Raw genomic sequence first — 20,189 nt, 5'->3', positions numbered from 1 at the left:
ACACCATGCTAAAGCTGATAGTCTTTTTTCAGAGACTGTATTTCATGCTACTGAGCATGCTCAGGCACTTCCTGCATCAGAGACTAGGTCCGGTAATGAACTCTTTGGCCCTGGCCCTGATGTGGGGGTCCCATATAGACCACAGGGCATCAGGTGTCCTCCCAAATGGCTTGCAGAGGCCCACACCTATGACTTGTCACCGCATTATTGATGGTCAGACGATGACTGGTGAGGTGTTTGGGTCATGGCAGCCATGAGGTCATCATTGAAGTTGCGTTTCCAAATAGGACGCTAGTTATGCCACTCATGACGTGTCACTCTGCTTTTGTCTCCAGGAGGTGCATTGTGGTTCACCCTGGTTTGGGGCGGACCCAGGTTATAAAAGGGGCTGGAGCCAACAAGGAGGTGCGCAGTCTTCTATTATGCTCCGAAAGAGCACACCTCCATGTGTTGAACCCATTGCGGCTTTAGGCCAGAGGTAGGCAGGGATAGGGTGGTGGATGCAGGCCACCACCACAGTTGGTAACGCAGAACGGTTAAGACCAGCTCCTGTCCTAACAGTCCTGCTTGTGCAGCCCAGTGGCATTAACAGGCCTGCTGCTGCTGATGCGCCTGCTGTCCACAGGTGTGGCCCCTACGCACACGGTCAGCGTACTCAATGGCCCCTGTGTTGTTAACAGGGAGTTCCTGGGCTGGGTGGGCATGTGGACCCTGTGACGCTAACAGGGCTCACAGTCTCCAGATCCGAATGGCGTCTAACTCGGTTCAGGCTACTATTAGTTTCATAGCCACACAGCTCTGTATCCTCCACCAAACCTTCAAGTTGCCAACCTCTCCTTTTCCAACTGGGAGCACGGTGGACACTGACTGCTGAAGGTGATATATACCTTTCTCTTTCTTTTCTTATTAATTTTTGTTATATAGCGGTCACAGATTATATACCACTTTATCCAAATCTGCCAGTCCCACTGTAACAGATGTTGTTTCTTCAGCAAATGTTACAGTTGTTTAACCACCAAATCCACGGACCAAAATTTATTTCCCCTTTCCAACACACCTGTTCCCCTTTCCAACAGCATCTGTCCTTTTTCAACTCATTTTGGGATATGACCAAAAGTGCAACTGTGCAGGGACACCGTACTCAACGCCATCTCAGCACAGCAGCCATCCCTCGGTCCCTCCGATGTGGACAAGTAAAAGACCATTTCCTCCTATCCATGACAAAGTGTTGAGATTCACTCTGTGCAGCACTGGTGTTTAGTGGAAAAGTAGATCTAAGATTGCGTACCACATTCTGCAGATACTCCTGTATACGTGCGTCTATTTCTATGGCAGGAATTAGTTCGCCAAATTTTGTCTTGTACCGGGGATCTAACAGTGTGGCAACCCAGTATTCAGGATTACTTCAAATTCATACAATCCGAGGGTCATGTAGGTAGTGCAGCAAGAAGGCGCTCATGTGTCTTGTGCATCCAGGAGGACCAAGTCCTTGGTGTGTTGGTGGCAGAGAGGTGAGAATCGTGCATCCTTCCTCTGCCCTCTACCCACAACCTCGCACAACCGAAATGTGAGCAAGCTCTCACTCATCTGCTGAGTCTTCCATGCCCATCGCCAGTTCGTCCTCCATTTCTTCATGGGCTCCTGCACTTTCATCAACACTTTTTGCTGATACTATGCGCCCTTGTTAATCCCTCTCCCTCACCATGACTGCCGCATAGGTGCCGCTGACCATCTGGACCTCGTAGATCTTGTTATCCCTTCCGCATATGACTCCTCCTGTACTTCCTCCCCTTCCTCTTGTCCCAACACCTGACTCCGAATAATAATTACAGTGTGCTCCATCATGTAGATGACCAGAATTGTCACGCTGAGAATGACATTGCCAGTGCTAAACATCTTCGTCGACATTTCAAAACTGTGTAGCAGGGTGCATAGGTCCTTGATCTGACACCACTCCAGCAGCGTGATCTGCACCACCTCTGGATCAACTTATCCCAGGCTATATGTCTTACCGTATTTCAGCAGGGCTCTGCGGTGCTGCCACACACGCTGCAACATGTGCAGATTCCAATTCCTGCGTGTCGGAACATCGCATTTCCGGCGTTTAACTGCCAGACCCTAAGACTTCCGGAGTGATGAAAGTTGTTGAGCTGCTGTGTGCGCACGATGGAAGTGAGCACATAGCGAGCGTGCCCGCTGCACAAGGCCATGTAGGCCGTGATGGTGTTTTAAAAATTGCTGGAGAATTCGGATCAACACGTGAGCCATAAAAGGCACGTGTGTCACATTGCCCTGAGGATGGCCCGCAGCCAGGTTTGCATCATTGCCGCACACGGCTGTTAAGTCACCAACGGAGTCCGCTCCGTCAATTTGTACTCCGGTCGCCAGGTGACAACGTGTTCCTTTCATGAATAGTGCTGATGATGGGAGAGTAGTCGATGCCAGCGGCGCAGGTGGACGCAGGTTATGCTCACCCACTGGGCTGCATTACCTTGACAGATGCAGAATCTCTGGCTGAATGTAGCTGGTGGGTATCTCACAGATGAAATACCATCATTCAGCTACAACCAATGGGAAGACACCACACCCTTTTTTATGCCCATCCTGTCTGCAGACCACTGCCAGACATAGCTATGAACCTCTGGTTAATTTTACCCCCAGTTCAGTTTTATGATTTTGTGTGCTTGTTACCTGACTACTTTTCCTGCTTGCTGTTTATGTACCTTGTTGGCCGATACGCATTTCACCTCTGCTTGTTTTCTGATTAAGTCCTGGCCGTCCCATTCTGTTCCTGTTCCTCAATTAATGTTTTGACCCTGCCTGACTACTATTCTCTGTAATAGCGGTGTGACTCACATTTCCCATACATTTCAAAGTAAAACTTTGACCGCCTGATGGCATTGGGCTCTGCTGCCAGCATAGTAAGGAGGTGTGTGGTAGTCCTTGTGCGCAGTTGCAAGGAAGGGTGGCCTGACCACACAGGGTTTGCGCAAAGGTAGAGGACCCACACGAGGTTGAAGAGGCAGAAGCAGTGTATTAACTTCTACATACAGAACAAGGATTGAAACAACTCGTGGGGACGGCAAGACTTGTACAGCAGACCCTTCTCCATCTCTCACCATAGTTTGCCAGTGCCCAGTCAGTGACATGTAATGACCCTGTCTATGCTTACTGGTCCAAGTATCTGTGTTGAAATGCACCCTGTCGCACACAGATTTTCTCAAGGAAGTGGTGATGTTGTGTGCGACATGCCGGTGTAGCGCGGGCATGCTTTTCTTGGAGAAGCAGTGGTGATTGGGCATCTGGTACTGGGGCACAGCGACAGACATAAGGTCTGTAAAATCCTGTGTGTCCACTACGCGTAAAGGCAGCATTTCGGTAGCCAACAGCTTACAGAGGGATAGAGTCAACCACTTAGCTTTGTCATGGGTCGCAGTAAGTGGCCTTTTATTTGACCACATCTGAGGGACAGAGATCTGGCTGCTGTCTGTAGACGGTGTTGAGTAGGGTGTCCCTGGAAAAATGCAGGTTTGTGAGAAAAGTGCAGGCGGAGACATGATGTTGGCTTCATCTTGCCTTCAGATCTGTTCATCTTGTATCATTTTTAAAAAACACAGCAAGCAAGGGTTACTCCAAGCGGAGTCTCCCTTTTTTTCCAAAAATTGGGCCCCACACAGACACCTTATCAGTGGCAGCACTTGTGCCCTAGTTGCAAACAGGATGTTTTGATTTGCATCAAGCACATTCCAAATCCACAAGCATTTACTCTCCCCAGGATGACACAGGGGTAGTAAATTCCTTCTGGATCCATGACTTGTTCATTTTGATGAACGTCAGTCTGTCCACATTGTCACTGGACAGACGCGTGCGCTTATCTGTCAGCACACACCCAGCAGCACTGAAGACACGTTCAGAGACAACGCTGGCAGCTGGACACGACAAAATCTTCGAGGTGTAACTGGAGAGCTCTTGACATTTTTCTAGATTTGAAGCACAAAAGGAGCAAGGCTCCATTTGCAAAGTCATTGCATCGATGTTCATTTGGAGATACTCCTGTATCATCCTCTCCATCCGTTGACTATGTGTCAGACTTGTTGTCTCTGGTGGCCTTGCAAAGGAGGGTCTAAAAAAATTATGAAAAGATTCCATAAAATTGCTGTTACCAGCACCAGATACGGTCCTACTGGTACGGGTAGACTGTTGAAGATGACGAGGCCGTCCCATGTTTGTCAAGTTACAACTGGGAGAATCACTCCCTTCACCTGCACGGTTGTTTGGTGGAAAAGCCGAGCTAAGATCGAGTAACAGCTTCTGCTGATACTCCTGCATACGTGCGTCCCTTTCTATGGGTGGAATTATGTCACAAAATTTGGACTTGTCCCGGGGATCTAATAGTGTGGCAAGCCAGTAGTCATCATCACTTCTAATTTTGACAATACGAGGGTCATGTTGGAGGTAGTGCAACAAGAAGGCACTCATGTGTCTTGCGCAGCCATGCGCACCAAGTCCACGCTGTGTTTGTGGCATAGAGGTGCTAACCGTTCTTTCTTCCTCTGTCATCTCCCCCCAACCTCTTTCAACTGAAATTTGACCAAGGTCCCCCTCATCTGCTGAGTCTTCCATGTCCATGGACAGTTCGTCCTCCATATCTTCATGTCCTCCTGCACCTTCCTCAACATCTCACCTGCTACCATGCGCCCTTGTTGATCCCTGTCCCCCATGGTCCCATGCCTGCCGCGTTGGTGATGATGAACGTCTGGACCTTGGTGATGTTGTTGTGTCTTGCGCATATGAATCCTCCTGTAGTTCCTCCCCTTCCTGTTGTCCCACCCCCTGACTACGAATAGTGTTTAGCGTGTGCTCCAGCATGTAAATGACTGTAATCGTCATGCTGATAATGGCATTGTCAGCGCTAAACATATTCGTCGCCATGTCGAAACTGTGCAGAAGGGTGCATAGGTCCTTGATCTGAGATCACTCCATCAGGGTGATCTGCCCCACTTCTGCATCTCGTTGGCCCAGGCTATACATCATGACGTATTGCACCAGGGCTCGCCGGTGCTGCCACAGTCGCTGTAACATGTGGAGAGTTGAATTCCAGCGTGTCGCCACATCGCATTTCAGGCGATGAACCGGCAGGCCGAAAGACTTCTGGAGCGATGCAAGTCGCTCAGGTGCGGCGGTTGAACGGCGGAAGTGAGCACTGCAGACAGTTTCCGTGCCCTGGTCAGAAGGCCATCTAGGCCGGGATAGTGTGTTAAAAATTGCTGGACAACAAGGTTAAACACGTGAGCCATACAAGGCACGTGTGTCACCTTGCCCAGGCGAAGGGCCGCACCCAGGTTTGCAGCATTGTCGCACACGGCCTTACCAGGCTGCAGGTTGAGTGGAGACAACCATTTATCAAAATCAGTCTCCAGAGCTGCCCACAACTCAGTCGCTGTGTGACTCCTATTTCAAAGACATGTCAAGCTAAAGACCGCCTGATGCCGTTGCGCTCTGCTACCAGCATAGTAATGAGGGGTGCGTGATTCCTTCTGCGCAGTGAGAACGCTGGTGGCCTGACCAGGCAGGCTTGGGGCGGAGGTGGAGGACCCAGATGAGGTGGAGGATGCAGAAGCAGTGGCGGAACTTGGACAGACAGAGGATTGACACACAAGTCGTGGGGACGGCAAGACTTGTGCAGCAGACCCTTCACCATCTATCACCATAGTTACCCAGTGGCCAGACAGCGACATGTAACGTCCCTGTCCATGCTTACTGGTCCAAGTATCGGTGGTGAAATGCACCCGTTCACACACAGAGTTTCTCAAGGAAGCGGTGATGTTGTGTGCGACATGCTGGTGTAGCGCGGGCACACCTTTCTTAGAGAAGTAGTGGCGACTAGGCATCTGGTACTGGGGCACAGCGACAGACATAAGGTCTCTAAAATCCTGTGTGTCCACTAGGCGGAAAGGCAGCATTTCTGTAGTCAACAGCTTACAGAGGGATAGAGTCAACCTCTTCGCTTTGTCATGGGTCGCAGGAAGTGGCCTTTTATTTGACCACATCTGAGGGACAGAGATCTGGCTGCTGTGTGTAGACGGTGTTGAGTCGGGTGTCCCTGGAAAAATGCAGCTTTGTGAGGAAAGTGCAGGCGGAGACATGATGTTGCCTTCATCCAAAGTTGGTGCTATCGATGTCTGAGAGAGCTGTACACACTCACTTGTTTCCCCTTCCAAACCAACTGACGACCTACCAAGCAAACTGCCTGTTGCGGTTACAGTGGTGGAAGTTGTGGGTGGAAAAACAGGTGTGACAGCTGTCCCCACAGTCCTAGAAGATGACGAGCGCGCGGATGCACTGGAAGGGGCAGGCGGTGGATGGTTCGCTCCGCTAGGCCGCATTGCAGCACGGTGAGCTTCCCATCGGGCCATATGATATTTATTCATGTGACGATTCATGGAAGAAGTTGTCAAACTGCTGAGGTTTTGACCTCTACTAAGAGAACCATGACAAATTTTACAGATCACATAATTTGGGCGATCTTTTTCTATGTCAAAAAAGGACCTGGCTAGGCAAGGCTTAGAGGCCATGCGACCTGTTGATCCACCCCGAATAATGCTCAGAGGCAGAGTGGTGGCTGAGGATGCAGTTGTAGACGTGCTACCAGTGCTCCGACTGTGTCCAGGAAGGCGCCAGGTTACTTCGACGTCGGTTGCATCCTCCTCCACCGCCTCTGTTGACCTCCTCGAGTGTCTGACTGTGGGTTGACAGTAGGTGTGATCTAGAACTTAATCATCAATTGTTGTGTTTGCACTCCCCTACCCCTCAGACCGAGTTTCTTCTTGCCCTGACCGAATATTTAAGTTGTCATCCCAATCGGGTATCTGCGTCTCATCTTCATCAGTATGTTCCTCATTGCCTATAACCACAGTTGTTGGAAAGGCAGCATTTTGGTAGCCAACAGTTTGCATATGATGAAAGTCAACCTCCAAGCCATTTCATGCCCTTCTAAAAGCATGTAAAACACAGCGAGGGGACTCCAACCACAGTCTCCCTCGTTGCCACTAACTGGGCCACACACACCCCACTTGACTGGCATCGGTTGAGCCCCCTTTTGAAAAAGAAAAAGATGCTTTGCATGAAGCACTCTCAAAAATACGCGTGCCTTTCCCGTCCCCTGGCTGACCCAGGGGAAGAAAAGTCCTCTGAGAGCCATGACTTGTTCATCTTGGTTCTTTTAGAGACACAGCGAGGGGACTCCAACCACAGTCTCCCTCGTTGCCACTAACTGGGCCACACACACCCCACTTGACTGGCATCGGTTGAGCCCCCTTTTGAAAAAGAAAAAGATGCTTTGCATGAAGCACTCTCAAAAATACGCGTGCCTTTCCCGTCCCCTGGCTGACCCAGGGGAAGAAAAGTCCTCTGAGAGCCATGACTTGTTCATCTTGGTTCTTTTAGAGACACAGCGAGGGGACTCCAACCACAGTCTCCCTCGTTGACACTAACTGGGCCACACACACCCCACTTGACTGGCATCGGTTGACCCCCCCTTTTGACAAAGAAAAAGATGCTTTGCATGAAGCACTCTCAAAAATACGCGTGCCTTTCCCGTCCCCTGGCTGACCCAGGGGAAGAAAAGTCCTCTGAGAGCCATGACTTGTTCATCTTGGTTCTTTTAGAGACACAGCGAGGGGACTCCAACCACAGTCTCCCTCGTTGCCACTAACTGGGCCACACACACCCCACTTGACTGGCATCGGTTGACCCCCCCTTTTGACAAAGAAAAAGATGCTTTGCATGAAGCACTCTCAAAAATACGCGTGCCTTTCCCGTCCCCTGGCTGACCCAGGGGAAGAAAAGTCCTCTGAGAGCCATGACTTGTTCATCTTGGTTCTTTTAGAGACACAGCGAGGGGACTCCAACCACAGTCTCCCTCGTTGCCACTAACTGGGCCACACACACCCCACTTGACTGGCATCGGTTGACCCCCCCTTTTGACAAAGAAAAAGATGCTTTGCATGAAGCACTCTCAAAAATACGCGTGCCTTTCCCGTCCCCTGGCTGACCCAGGGGAAGAAAAGTCCTCTGAGAGCCATGACTTGTTCATCTTGGTTCTTTTAGAGACACAGCGAGGGGACTCCAACCACAGTCTCCCTCGTTGCCACTAACTGGGCCACACACACCCCACTTGACTGGCATCGGTTGACCCCCCCTTTTGACAAAGAAAAAGATGCTTTGCATGAAGCACTCTCAAAAATACGCGTGCCTTTCCCGTCCCCTGGCTGACCCAGGGGAAGAAAAGTCCTCTGAGAGCCATGACTTGTTCATCTTGGTTCTTTTAGAGACACAGCGAGGGGACTCCAACCACAGTCTCCCTCGTTGCCACTAACTGGGCCACACACACCCCACTTGACTGGCATCGGTTGACCCCCCCTTTTGACAAAGAAAAAGATGCTTTGCATGAAGCACTCTCAAAAATACGCGTGCCTTTCCCGTCCCCTGGCTGACCCAGGGGAAGAAAAGTCCTCTGAGAGCCATGACTTGTTCATCTTGGTTCTTTTAGAGACACAGCGAGGGGACTCCAACCACAGTCTCCCTCGTTGCCACTAACTGGGCCACACACACCCCACTTGACTGGCATCGGTTGAGCCCCCTTTTGAAAAAGAAAAAGATGCTTTGCATGAAGCACTCTCAAAAATACGCGTGCCTTTCCCGTCCCCTGGCTGACCCAGGGGAAGAAAAGTCCTCTGAGAGCCATGACTTGTTCATCTTGGTTCTTTTAGAGACACAGCGAGGGGACTCCAACCACAGTCTCCCTCGTTGCCACTAACTGGGCCACACACACCCCACTTGACTGGCATCGGTTGACCCCCCCCTTTTGACAAAGAAAAAGATGCTTTGCATGAAGCACTCTCAAAAATACGCGTGCCTTTCCCGTCCCCTGGCTGACCCAGGGGAAGAAAAGTCCTCTGAGAGCCATGACTTGTTCATCTTGGTTCTTTTAGAGACACAGCGAGGGGACTCCAACCACAGTCTCCCTCGTTGCCACTAACTGGGCCACACACACCCCACTTGACTGGCATCGGTTGACCCCCCCTTTTGACAAAGAAAAAGATGCTTTTCATGAAGCACTCTCAAAAATACGCGTGCCTTTCCCGTCCCCTGGCTGACCCAGGGGAAGAAAAGTCCTCTGAGAGCCATGACTTGTTCATCTTGGTTCTTTTAGAGACACAGCGAGGGGACTCCAACCACAGTCTCCCTCGTTGCCACTAACTGGGCCACACACACCCCACTTGACTGGCATCGGTTGAGCCCCCTTTTGAAAAAGAAAAAGATGCTTTGCATGAAGCACTCTCAAAAATACGCGTGCCTTTCCCGTCCCCTGGCTGACCCAGGGGAAGAAAAGTCCTCTGAGAGCCATGACTTGTTCATCTTGGTTCTTTTAGAGACACAGCGAGGGGACTCCAACCACAGTCTCCCTCGTTGCCACTAACTGGGCCACACACACCCCACTTGACTGGCATCGGTTGAGCCCCCTTTTGAAAAAGAAAAAGATGCTTTGCATGAAGCACTCTCAAAAATACGCGTGCCTTTCCCGTCCCCTGGCTGACCCAGGGGAAGAAAAGTCCTCTGAGAGCCATGACTTGTTCATCTTGGTTCTTTTAGAGACACAGCGAGGGGACTCCAACCACAGTCTCCCTCGTTGCCACTAACTGGGCCACACACACCCCACTTGACTGGCATCGGTTGAGCCCCCCTTTTGACAAAGAAAAAGATGCTTTGCATGAAGCACTCTCAAAAATACGCGTGCCTTTCGCCTCCCCTGGCTGACCCAGGGGAAGAAAAGTCCTCTGAGAGCCAGGTCCACATTGTCAGTGGACAGACACGTGTGCTTATCTGCCAGCAGACCCCCAGCAGCACTGAAGACAGGTTCCGAGAGAACGCTGGCTGCAGGACACGACAAGATCCTCAAGGCGTACGTGGCGAGCTCAGGCAATTTATCCAGATTGGAAGCCTAAAATGAGCAGGGCTCAAGTTGCACAATAATGGAATCGATGTTTCTTTGCATATACTCATATATCTGTGTGTCTCCCTCTTTTTCCTTGTCCAGCTGTTTTGTTTTCACATGAGTATATGTCCTTGTCACTTTCCCATGTGTTTGTGTTATGTTGTGAGTTGTTTGTCACCTTTTGGACACCTTTCAGGGTGTTTTCTAGGTGTTTTACTGTGTTTGTGATTGCCTGCCATTGTTTCCTATGGGCTCGAGTTCGGTTCGTCGAACGTTCGACGAGCCGAACTCGAGCCAGACCCCCCGTTCGGCGAACCGCCTCGAGCCGAACCGGGACCGGTTCGCTCATCTCTACTCTTTATCCCTTTCTTTTTCAAAACTAACTAAAATATCATCAACATACTGTATGAGTACATAGATCCATCTGTCCATCAGTCTTTTTGTGCATAGGCAAGGATCAGCTTTGCTCCTTTGAAATTTTTCATTTGTGAGCACTTCTGTGATTTTATCATTCCATGCTTTAGCAGCTTGTTTTATACAATATATACTTTTCTGTAGTTTACAAACCCTGTTCATATTACTTTTATCTTTGAATCCTGGAGGTTGTTCCATGTAAATATCGTCTGTTAAATCTCCATTCAAAAATACTCTCTTTACGTCCAGATGATTCAACTCCATTTGTCTCATTGCTGCAATTGCAAACAAAGTTCTTATTGTAGTATGTTTGACAACTGGAGCAAATGTTTCATCATAGTCTTCTCCAAATTTTTGAGAATAACCTTTAGCTACGAGTCTTGCTCGGTATCGTTCAGCTTTGCCATCTGTTTGGTATTTTACTTTAAAAACCCATTAACATCCTATAGGTTTTCTTCCTTCTGGTAATTCTGTCAGTGACCATGTCTTTGAGTCATGCATGGATTTTATTTATGTTGCCTTTATCCATTTATTAGCTTCTTCTTCAGGAAGTCGAGATATGTCTTCCCAAGAGGAAAGTTCATAAATTTTGCTTGTACTTGCCTTGTATGAAAGACGTATTGGTGGTTTTCCTTTGTTTTCTCTTATTGAATGTCTTGGTTCTGTCTGTTTGTAGTTGTATCTCTTTATTTTCAGTATTCTGTTTTTCATCAATTCAACTTCTTTTTCATCAGATGATCTTTCAGTTATATCACTGCTGTTTTTCTCATTTTTTGTTTCCAGTAAAATCATAGTGTCTTCATTTAGATCCTCAATGAATGTCACACTGTTATTCACCATAACGCTGTCTGTTTTGGGATGTAGGATTTTATATCCTTTGCAATTTTCACTATATACAACAAATAGTCCTTCTATGGATCTGTTTTGAAGTTTGGAACGTTTATCTGTTGGAATAAATACAAAAACTTTACATCCAAAAACTCTTAAATGATTCACACTTGGTTTCTTATCTGCCACAGTTCATATAGTGTGTTTTTCGGTTTTGTAGGTAAGTAGCTGTCATTGCTGCTTCACCCCAATATTTCTCGTAGTTTGGAATCTGTTAGCATACATCTTATCATTTCAGTCAGAGTTCTGTTTTTTCTTTCTGCTACTCCATTTTGTTCAGGTGTGTATGGAACAGTCTTTTGATGCTCTATACCATTTTGTCTTAAGTAGTTTTCTATTTCGTATCCTGTGAATTCACCTCCATTATCACTTCTAATGACAATTGGCTTCCTCTGAAACTTGTTATTCGACTTTGTCACGTAGTCTACTAATTTATTGAAAACTACACTTTTGTTCTTGATCAAGTATGTGACTGTGTATCTTGAGTAGTCATCTATAAAAGTCACTATATATCTATTGCCTCCGGATGTAGTCACTTTAATGGGTCTACATACGTCAGTATGCACCAAATCAAGTGGTCTTGTACTTTTCGTCTGTCTTTCTTTAGGTATAGATATTCTTGTAGATTTAGATTTTATACAACATTCACATCTTACAGTAATTGAGAAATCAGATATCAATAGATTCTTTGTCAATTCTTTCTTTTGTAGCTCCATTATACTTTCAGGATGTCTGTGTCCTAGACGTCTATCCAACATGTGAATACAATTCTTGTGATCATATGTATACAACTTCATCTACTCCTTTAATGTGTCTAGATGATATAATTAGTAATTCATCCTCGCAAACAGATTTGTACTTTTGGGAAAAATGTATTCAAGAATTTTTTTTTTCTACTATATAGAATAACACTTATTAATAGGATTTAAAACCCTATTAATAAGTGTTATTCTATATGGTAGAAAAATAAAAAAAAAATATTGAATAAATTTTTCCCAAAAGCACAAATCTGAGCGGATGAATTCCTAGTACTAGTACCAGTTATCTTCTTATTAATATACCGGGCAATAGAGGAGTTTAGCCCTCAATCCAGCAGCAACAGATATTTAGGGACTCTAGCGCTGGTTGTATCTGTATAATATACAGATTATTTAATTTGTGGTTAGATGATATAATTGTTCATCTATCTGCCTTGACATTGGTTATTATCTTATTTCCCACTAGGATTATACATTCACCATCTTTGCATTTTACAGTAAAGGCCCCTTTACACACTGAAACTTTCTAGCGATCCCACCAGCGATCCCAACCTGGCCGGGATCGCTACAAAGTCTCTGGTGAGCTGTCAAACAGGCAAACCTGGCCAACGACGCAACAGCGATCCGGACCTGCAGAACGACCTAGCTAGTCATTGGGGACGTTGTAAAGCAGCTTTTTGAAAGGGAAGTCGCTAACAAAGTCGCTGTAAAGTCCCCTTTACACACTAAAACTTTGCTGCACAGCGGGAAACAAAGGACCAAAGAATGGTCCTGAACGATTTGTAGCGATCACAACTTCACAGCAGGGGCCAGGTCGCTGATGTGTTTCACACACTGCAATGTCGCTGGGGAGGTCGCTATAACGTCACAAAACCGGTGACGTTACAGCGATGTCGTTTGCGATGTTGCAGTGTGTAAAGCCACCTTTAGTCCTTTAGCTGTTAGACATTTTACAGATAACATTCTTCCTTCCAATCCTTGAACATATAACACATCCTGTACAAGTATTTTTGAATCATGCCCATACTTATTAGAACAGTTTAGCATTCCTTGTCCAATACCTTCCGCAGTTATTTTGCTCCCATCTGCAAGTTAAATGGCTTCCTTCTTATTTAAATCAAGTTCAGTAAAAAAACCTTTTATTACTTGTCATATGACTTGTTGCTTTTGAGTCAATAAACCAACCTGATGATGATTTCTTATCAGTTACTTTAAATGTGCCATTCCAATTATTTACACATGAATCAGAGATTGTGTTTTTCATCTTCTGTGTTTTCTCTTTATGGTGTAATTTGTGTTGTTCTGCTTTCCATATAGTACAGTCTTTCTTTAAATGTCCCTTTTTCTTACATCTGAAACATTCTCTTGTCTCTTTATTATAGGGTCTCTTTGATTCTGTAGCTTTAAGAGCATTTCCACCATCTTTTTCAGTAGAATCATTTGTTTGCCTTTTCCTTCTTTGATATTCATCTATGAGTCTGGTCTTCACAAACTCTAATGTGATGTCTGTTTAAGGTTTGGTCTCTAGTGCATTTATTAAAGCAGTGTATGAATTTGGTAAACTGCACAATAATATTACTACTATGTGACTATCCTTAATATCTTCACCAATTGATGTCAGCTATGATATCACTTCCATCATAGAGAATATATGCTCATGCATGTCACTGTCTGTACTCAGTCTCATAGTGTAAAGCTTTCTTAGTTGAAATAACTTGTGATTTAAGCTGGGTCTTTAATGTAGCTTTCCTAATGCCTCCCACATTCCCTGTGCTGTATCCTCATTCCTTATGTGGATTAATGGAGAATCTTCCACTAATAGGCTGATGGTAGCTCTTGCTTGTCTATTTTTCTTATCCCATATGTGATTATTATCATTGGATCTATCTGTAGTGATTACTTCCCATAAATCATCTTTAGACAATAACATCTCCACTTTGAACTTCCATAACTGATAGTTCTCATTATTCAGCTTAGCTACTGTGAGTTTTAGCTCTGTGCTATTCATTATCTTTAATTTGTCTAACTTGTTTGGAGAGAATTGTTCTAAAAAATTCTTCTGCATTCACCAGGGTCTTGCTGAGATTTCTGCTGTCCTGGGTGTCTGGGATTTTTTGTGACTGGGATTCTTTGGGGTGCCTGGAATTTTTTGGTGTTCCTGGGCCCATAACCTGCTGAATACCTTGTAGCTTCCCAGGTATAGAAAAAGGTTCACAGAGAAGATTACATGGAATAACAAGCTCTTTACTTCTTGGAAATCATAAGGTAATAATATGCACCGTCATACAGCATTGCGTCAGGAAGAGAAATTGAAACCAGGAAAAAAAACAAAAGAATTTTTACAATACAGTGAGTAAGGAAACTTTACACAACATTGCCATCTACTGTTAGATCAGAATAAAGTCCTCCTTCACAAATATAAAGAAGTCCTCATCTGTTGCATATACCAACAAAGTCTTCATTGGTGTATATCATATACAGCAGGCATTTCACAGTTTGTCCTCCTTCACTTTGTTGCAGTTTGCCAATGCATTAATTTACAACAGTGGCCAAATGTTACATTGTAGTAAATTAAATGTAGTGTTTTAGGACTGAAAACATAATTTAGTGAATTATGATTAGAGATGATCAGATTGACCTGTGGAGGATTGTGTTTGAGTTGAATTTCACAAAATTCACAGTTTTAGGCCCCCTTCACACGTCCGTGAAACACGTGCGTGTTTGGTCCGTTTCCGTATATACCGGAGACACGGCCAAACGTGCACCAATGTTAATCTATGATTGTGGTCACACGTGCGTTATTTCATTATGTCCGTGTGTGCGTGTCCGTGATCCGTATGTGTATGCGTTTTGCACGGATGCATGTCCGTTATCTGCACGGAGCACGCACACGTGGACACAATGAAAGTCTATGGGTATGTGCACACACGTTAGTAAACACGTATGCATCTACCTATAGTCCGTGTCCGTTTGGTGTTTTTATTTCTAGTGATGTCGGCTATTCTTTCTATTTCTGTGTATGTCGGTCAATCTCCCTGAGTCTGTCGGTCGGTCTCTCTGTCTCTCTGTCGGTCTCTCTGTCTGTCTGTCCCTCTCTCACAGTCTGTCGGTCAGTTTCCCCCCCTCTCTCATACTTACCGTTCCCCGATCTCCGGCGCGGCCCTGCACGGCATTCACACTGCTGCGGCGGCTTTTACTATTTTGAAAAAGCCGGCCGCTCATTAAACAATCTCCTATTCCCTGCTTTCCCCGCCCACCGGCGCCTATGATTGGTTGCAGTGAGACACGCCCCCACACTGAGTGACAGGTGTCACACTGCACCCAATCACAGCAGCCGGTGGGCGTGTCTATACTGTGCAGTAAAATAAATAAATAAATAATTAAAAAAAAATGGCGTGCGGTCCCCCCCAATTTTAATGCCAGCCAGATAAAGCCATACGGCTGAAGGCTGGTATTCTCAGGATGGGGAGCTCCACGTTATGGGGAGCCCCCCACCCTAACAATATCAGTCAGCAGCCGCCCAGAATTGCCGCATACATTATATGCGACAGTTCTGGGGCTGTACCCGGCTCTTCCCGATTTGCCCTGGTGCTTTGGCAAATCGGGGTAATAAGGAGTTATTGGCAGCCCATAGCTGCCAATAAGTCCTAGATTAATCATGTCAGGCATCTATGAGACACCCTCCATGATTAATCTGTAAATTACAGTAAATAAACACACACACACCAGAAAAAATCCTTTATTAGAAATAAAAACACACACATATACCCTGGTTCACCACTTTAATCAGCCCCAAAAAGCCCTCCATGTCCGGCGTACTCCAGGATGGTCCAGCGTCGCATCCAGCGCTGCTGCATGGAGGTGACAGGAGCTGCAGAAGACACCGCCGCTCCGGTCACCTCCACGCAGCTAATGAAGACAGCGGCGCGATCAGCTGAGCTGTCACTGAGGTTACCCGCTGTCACTGGATCCAGTGACAGCGGGTAACCTCAGTGACAGATCAGCCGATCGTACGGCTGTCTTCATTAGCTGCGTGGAGGTGACCGGAGCGGCTGTCTCTTCTGCAGCTCCTGTCACCTCCATGCAGCAGCGCTGGATGCGACGCTGGACCATCCTGGAGTACGCCGGACATGGAGGGCTTTTTGGGGCTGATTAAAGTGGTGAACCAGGGTATATGTGTGTGTTTTTTATTTCTAATAAAGGATTTTTTCTGGTGTGTGTGTGTTTATTTACTGTAATTTACAGATTAATCATGGAGGGTGTCTCATAGACGCCTGACATGATTAATCTAGGACTTATTGGCAGCTATGGGCTGCCAATAACTCCTTATTACCCCGATTTGCCAAAGCACCAGGGCAAATCGGGAAGAGCCGGGTACAGCCCCAGAACTGTCGCATATAATGTATGCGGCAATTCTGGGCGGCTGCTGACTGATATTGTTAGGGTGGGGGGCTCCCCATAACGTGGAGCTCCCCATCCTGAGAATACCAGCCTTCAGCCGTATGGCTTTATCTGGCTGGCATTAAAATTGGGGGGGACCGCACGCCATTTTTTTTTAATTATTTATTTATTTATTTTACTGCACAGTATAGACACGCCCACCGGCTGCTGTGATTGGGTGCAGTGTGACACCTGTCACTCAGTGTGGGGGCGTGTCTCACTGCAACCAATCATAGGCGCCGGTGGGCGGGGAAAGCAGGGAATAGGAGATTGTTTAATGAGCGGCCGGCTTTTTCAAAATAGTAAAAGCCGCCGCAGCAGTGTGAATGCCGTGCAGGGCCGCGCCGGGGATCGAGGAACGGTGAGTATGAGAGAGGGGGGGAAACTTCAGTTACTCGGGGGATTAGCGGTCACCGGTGAATCCTTCACAGGTGACCGCTAATCAGTACTCGGCACAGACAGAGCCGCGGTATGAGGATGAAGTCGGGTGAAGTTCACCCGAGTTCATTCTCATCGCGCAACTCTGTCTGCTGTCAGCCGACGTTTATAAACAACATTGTGCATCACACACACGGACATTACACACGGACATTACACGTACACATACACGTTAATTCCACACGCACACACGGACGTTCTGCACACAAACACGGCTAGCATACGCAATTCACACAGGTGCCACACGGACCATAAAAACGGACACAAAAACGGGACACGGACCCGAAAAACGGCCCGTAACACACGAGCGTGTTTTTCACGGACGTGTGAAGGGGGCCTTACACAAATTTGAACATGTTGTCATTGAATGAAAAGTTCGCAAAATAAAATTTGACCGGCATTATTTCCTACACTTCTGAAGTATCAGAGAGCAAGTAACGTCATTTTCTGTTGATGTACAGGCCTCGCTATAATGTCCTGCTGTTATGTTATCTTACAGATTATCATACATTGTATAATCGTGGTCAGTACCTGGGCCATCTGAGATCAGCGGTTCCCAGTGGAGCACAGTTTGTACAGTTTCAGTTGATTTTCATCTACAGTGTCACTGGGAAAGTCTCTCTCTCCTGTAGAGTGTAACCTCTTATGGAAAGTGGGGTTCTCTCTCTCTCTCTTCTGTACAATGTAAGCTCTTATAGTAAGCAAGTTCCTCTCTCTCTCCTTTAGGCCTGTTTCAGACGTCAGTGATTCTGGTACGTTTGTGCTTTTGTTTATACGTACCAGAATCACTGACATACACAGACCCATTATAATCAATGGGTCTGCACACACATCAGTGATTTTTCACTGACCGTGTCTCCGTGTGTACGCCACACGTGATTGCCGCACGGAGACAAGTCTTTTTTTTCTGGCATCACCGATGTCCCACAGACCACACGTACCAAAAAAACACGTACATATAAAATAAAAAACATTTTCAACTCACCTTTCAAGCGATGCTCTGTGCAATCTGTGCTCTCTGCAGCTTCCTGGCCGGCTCATGCATATTCATGAATGCAGCCAGAGCCGACCCAGAAGTAGCTGCAGAGAGCGGTGGGCGGATGCTGCAAAGACGAGGAGTTTAGCATCATGGAGAGCAGGAACGTGACAAGTGATTAATGTCCATGTGCAAACATGGAGTACGGATCACATATCATGGATAGCGGCACACAGAGGGACATAGGCGTTTTTTACACGTCAGTAAAGAATGTCTGTGTTTTTTACTGATGTGTGAAAGATGCCTTAGAATGTAAACTCTTTTTGTCAGCAGGGTCCTCTTTCTCTGTCGTGTAGAGTGTAAACTCTTAAAGTTAGTGAGTTCCTCTCTCTTTATCTCCACTAGAGTTTTTGCTCTTATTGTGAGCGGGGTCCTTTCACCCTCTCTTCTGTACAGTGTAAGCTCATACGGTAAGAGAGTCCTCTCTTTCTCTGTCCTGTGAAGTGTAAGCTATTATGTAAGCTATTATGGCCAGGAGGGTCTTCTCTATCTATCTTCTTTAGTGTGTAAGCTTTTCTAGTTAAGTGAGGTCCTCTCTCTCCTGTACAGTGTAAGCTCTTATGGTCAGTGGAGTCTTCTGTAAAGTGTAAACTCTTATGGTCAGTTGGGTCCTTTCTCTCTCCCTGCTGTAGAGAGTACATTTTTATGATAAGTAAGGACTTTTTGCTCTCTCTTCTTTAGAGTGTAAGCTTGTATGGTCAGCGGGGTTCTGTCGATCTCTCCAATAGAGAGAGTGTAAGCTCTTGTGGTCAGATGGTGTAGAGGGAAAGTATTGGATGTGTACATATATATAAACTGTATAAATATATATACAGTCGAAACCAGAAGTTTGCATAAACTATCTAAAAAGACACATATGCAAATTTTTCTCACATTAAATCAGAATAAACAATTTCTGGTTTGGATCAATTACCAAAAATATTTATAATTACCAAATTCCAGAATAATGAGAAAGAGAATGTTTTAAGGTATTTTTAGTACTTTCTACAAAGTCAAAAGTTGGCATACATTTCATTACTAGAGATGAGCGAACCGGTCGGCTCGAGTTCGATTCGCCGAACAGAGGTCTCATTCGAGTTCGGTTCGGCGAACCACTCGAACCGCATAGGAAACAATGGGAGGCAATCACAAACACATAAAAACACCTAGAAAACACCCTCAAAGGTGTTCAAAAGGTGACAAACAACTCACAACACAACACAAACACATGGGAAAGTGACAAGGACATATACTCATACGAAAACAAAAAAGCTGGACAAGGAAAAAGAGGAGGAGACACAGATATAGGCATGGCATGCCCTTCTAAAATCATAAAAAAAACACAGCAAGGTTACTCCAAGCGGAGTCTCAGTTTTTCCAAAAATTGGGCCACACACACACCCACCCCTTCAGTGGCAGCACTTGTGCCCCAGTTGTACACTTCACAGGTAGATTTGCATCAAGCACATTCAAAAATACACCATCCTTAACCGTCCCCAGGATGACACCGGGGTAGGTAGCTAAGTCTTTCCTGATCCCAGCTCTATTCATCTTGGATCATTTTTAAAAACAATGTAAGCAAGGGTTACTCAAAGCGGAGTCTTCCTTTTTTTCCAAAAATTGGGCCCCAAACACACCCACCCCTTCAGTGGCAGCACTTGTGCCCCAGTTGTACACTTCACAGCTAGATTTGCATCAAGCACATTCAAAAATAAGCCATCCTTAACCGACCCCGGGGTAGGTAGCAAAGTTTTTGCTGAACCATGACTTGTTCATCTTGGCTCCTTTTAAAAAACACAGCAAGCAAGGGTTACTCCAAGCAGAGTCTCACTTTTTCCAAAAATTGGGTCACACACACACGCTCCCCTTCAGTGGCAGCACTTGTGCCCCAGTTGTACACTTCACAGCTAGATTTGCATCAAGTAGTTAATGAAAAAGGAAAGACCTCGCATCACCTCCCATAGGTGCTCAGGAGAAATTAGACAGTCACTTAGAAGGTTATCTCCGGCACACTAATAATTTCCAATAGACCAAAAAATGAACGCAGTAGTTGGATATCAAAATCTCTTTCTTTTATTTTGTTAGTGCAAAACGTGAAAAAAAAGGTGCTGTGCAATTGTCCGCCAGGTGTCGACGTTTCGGCTAACAAGCCTTCATCAGGTCGGACAGGCTATTTACATTATATACAAAGGAGATCAGTAATTTGTAATACATGGCTGCATTTGACAGGGTATATGAG

General features: G+C 46.1%; 1 protein-coding gene across 2 annotated transcripts in view; it reads right to left on the bottom strand.

Moving 5' to 3' along the window:
* Positions 1-20,189, bottom strand: part of LOC142311054 (dual specificity protein phosphatase 13A-like) — a 177,878-nt gene that overhangs the window by 38,204 nt on the left and 119,485 nt on the right. The window contains exon 3 of one of the 2 annotated variants that reach the window (XM_075349097.1): positions 11,015-11,355. The exons of the other annotated variant lie outside the window; for it this stretch is intronic. Coding sequence (XP_075205212.1) covers positions 11,015-11,355 — 341 coding nt within the window. The remainder of the gene's footprint in view (positions 1-11,014; positions 11,356-20,189) is intronic. 2 annotated transcript variants of the gene reach the window in all.

The sequence above is a fragment of the Anomaloglossus baeobatrachus genome, chromosome 5 (assembly GCF_048569485.1).
Source record: "Anomaloglossus baeobatrachus isolate aAnoBae1 chromosome 5, aAnoBae1.hap1, whole genome shotgun sequence".
Taxonomy (NCBI): Eukaryota; Metazoa; Chordata; class Amphibia; order Anura; family Aromobatidae; genus Anomaloglossus; species Anomaloglossus baeobatrachus.
The sequence above is the reverse complement of the archived record's forward strand: the minus strand, read 5'-3'. Positions and strand labels throughout refer to the sequence as shown.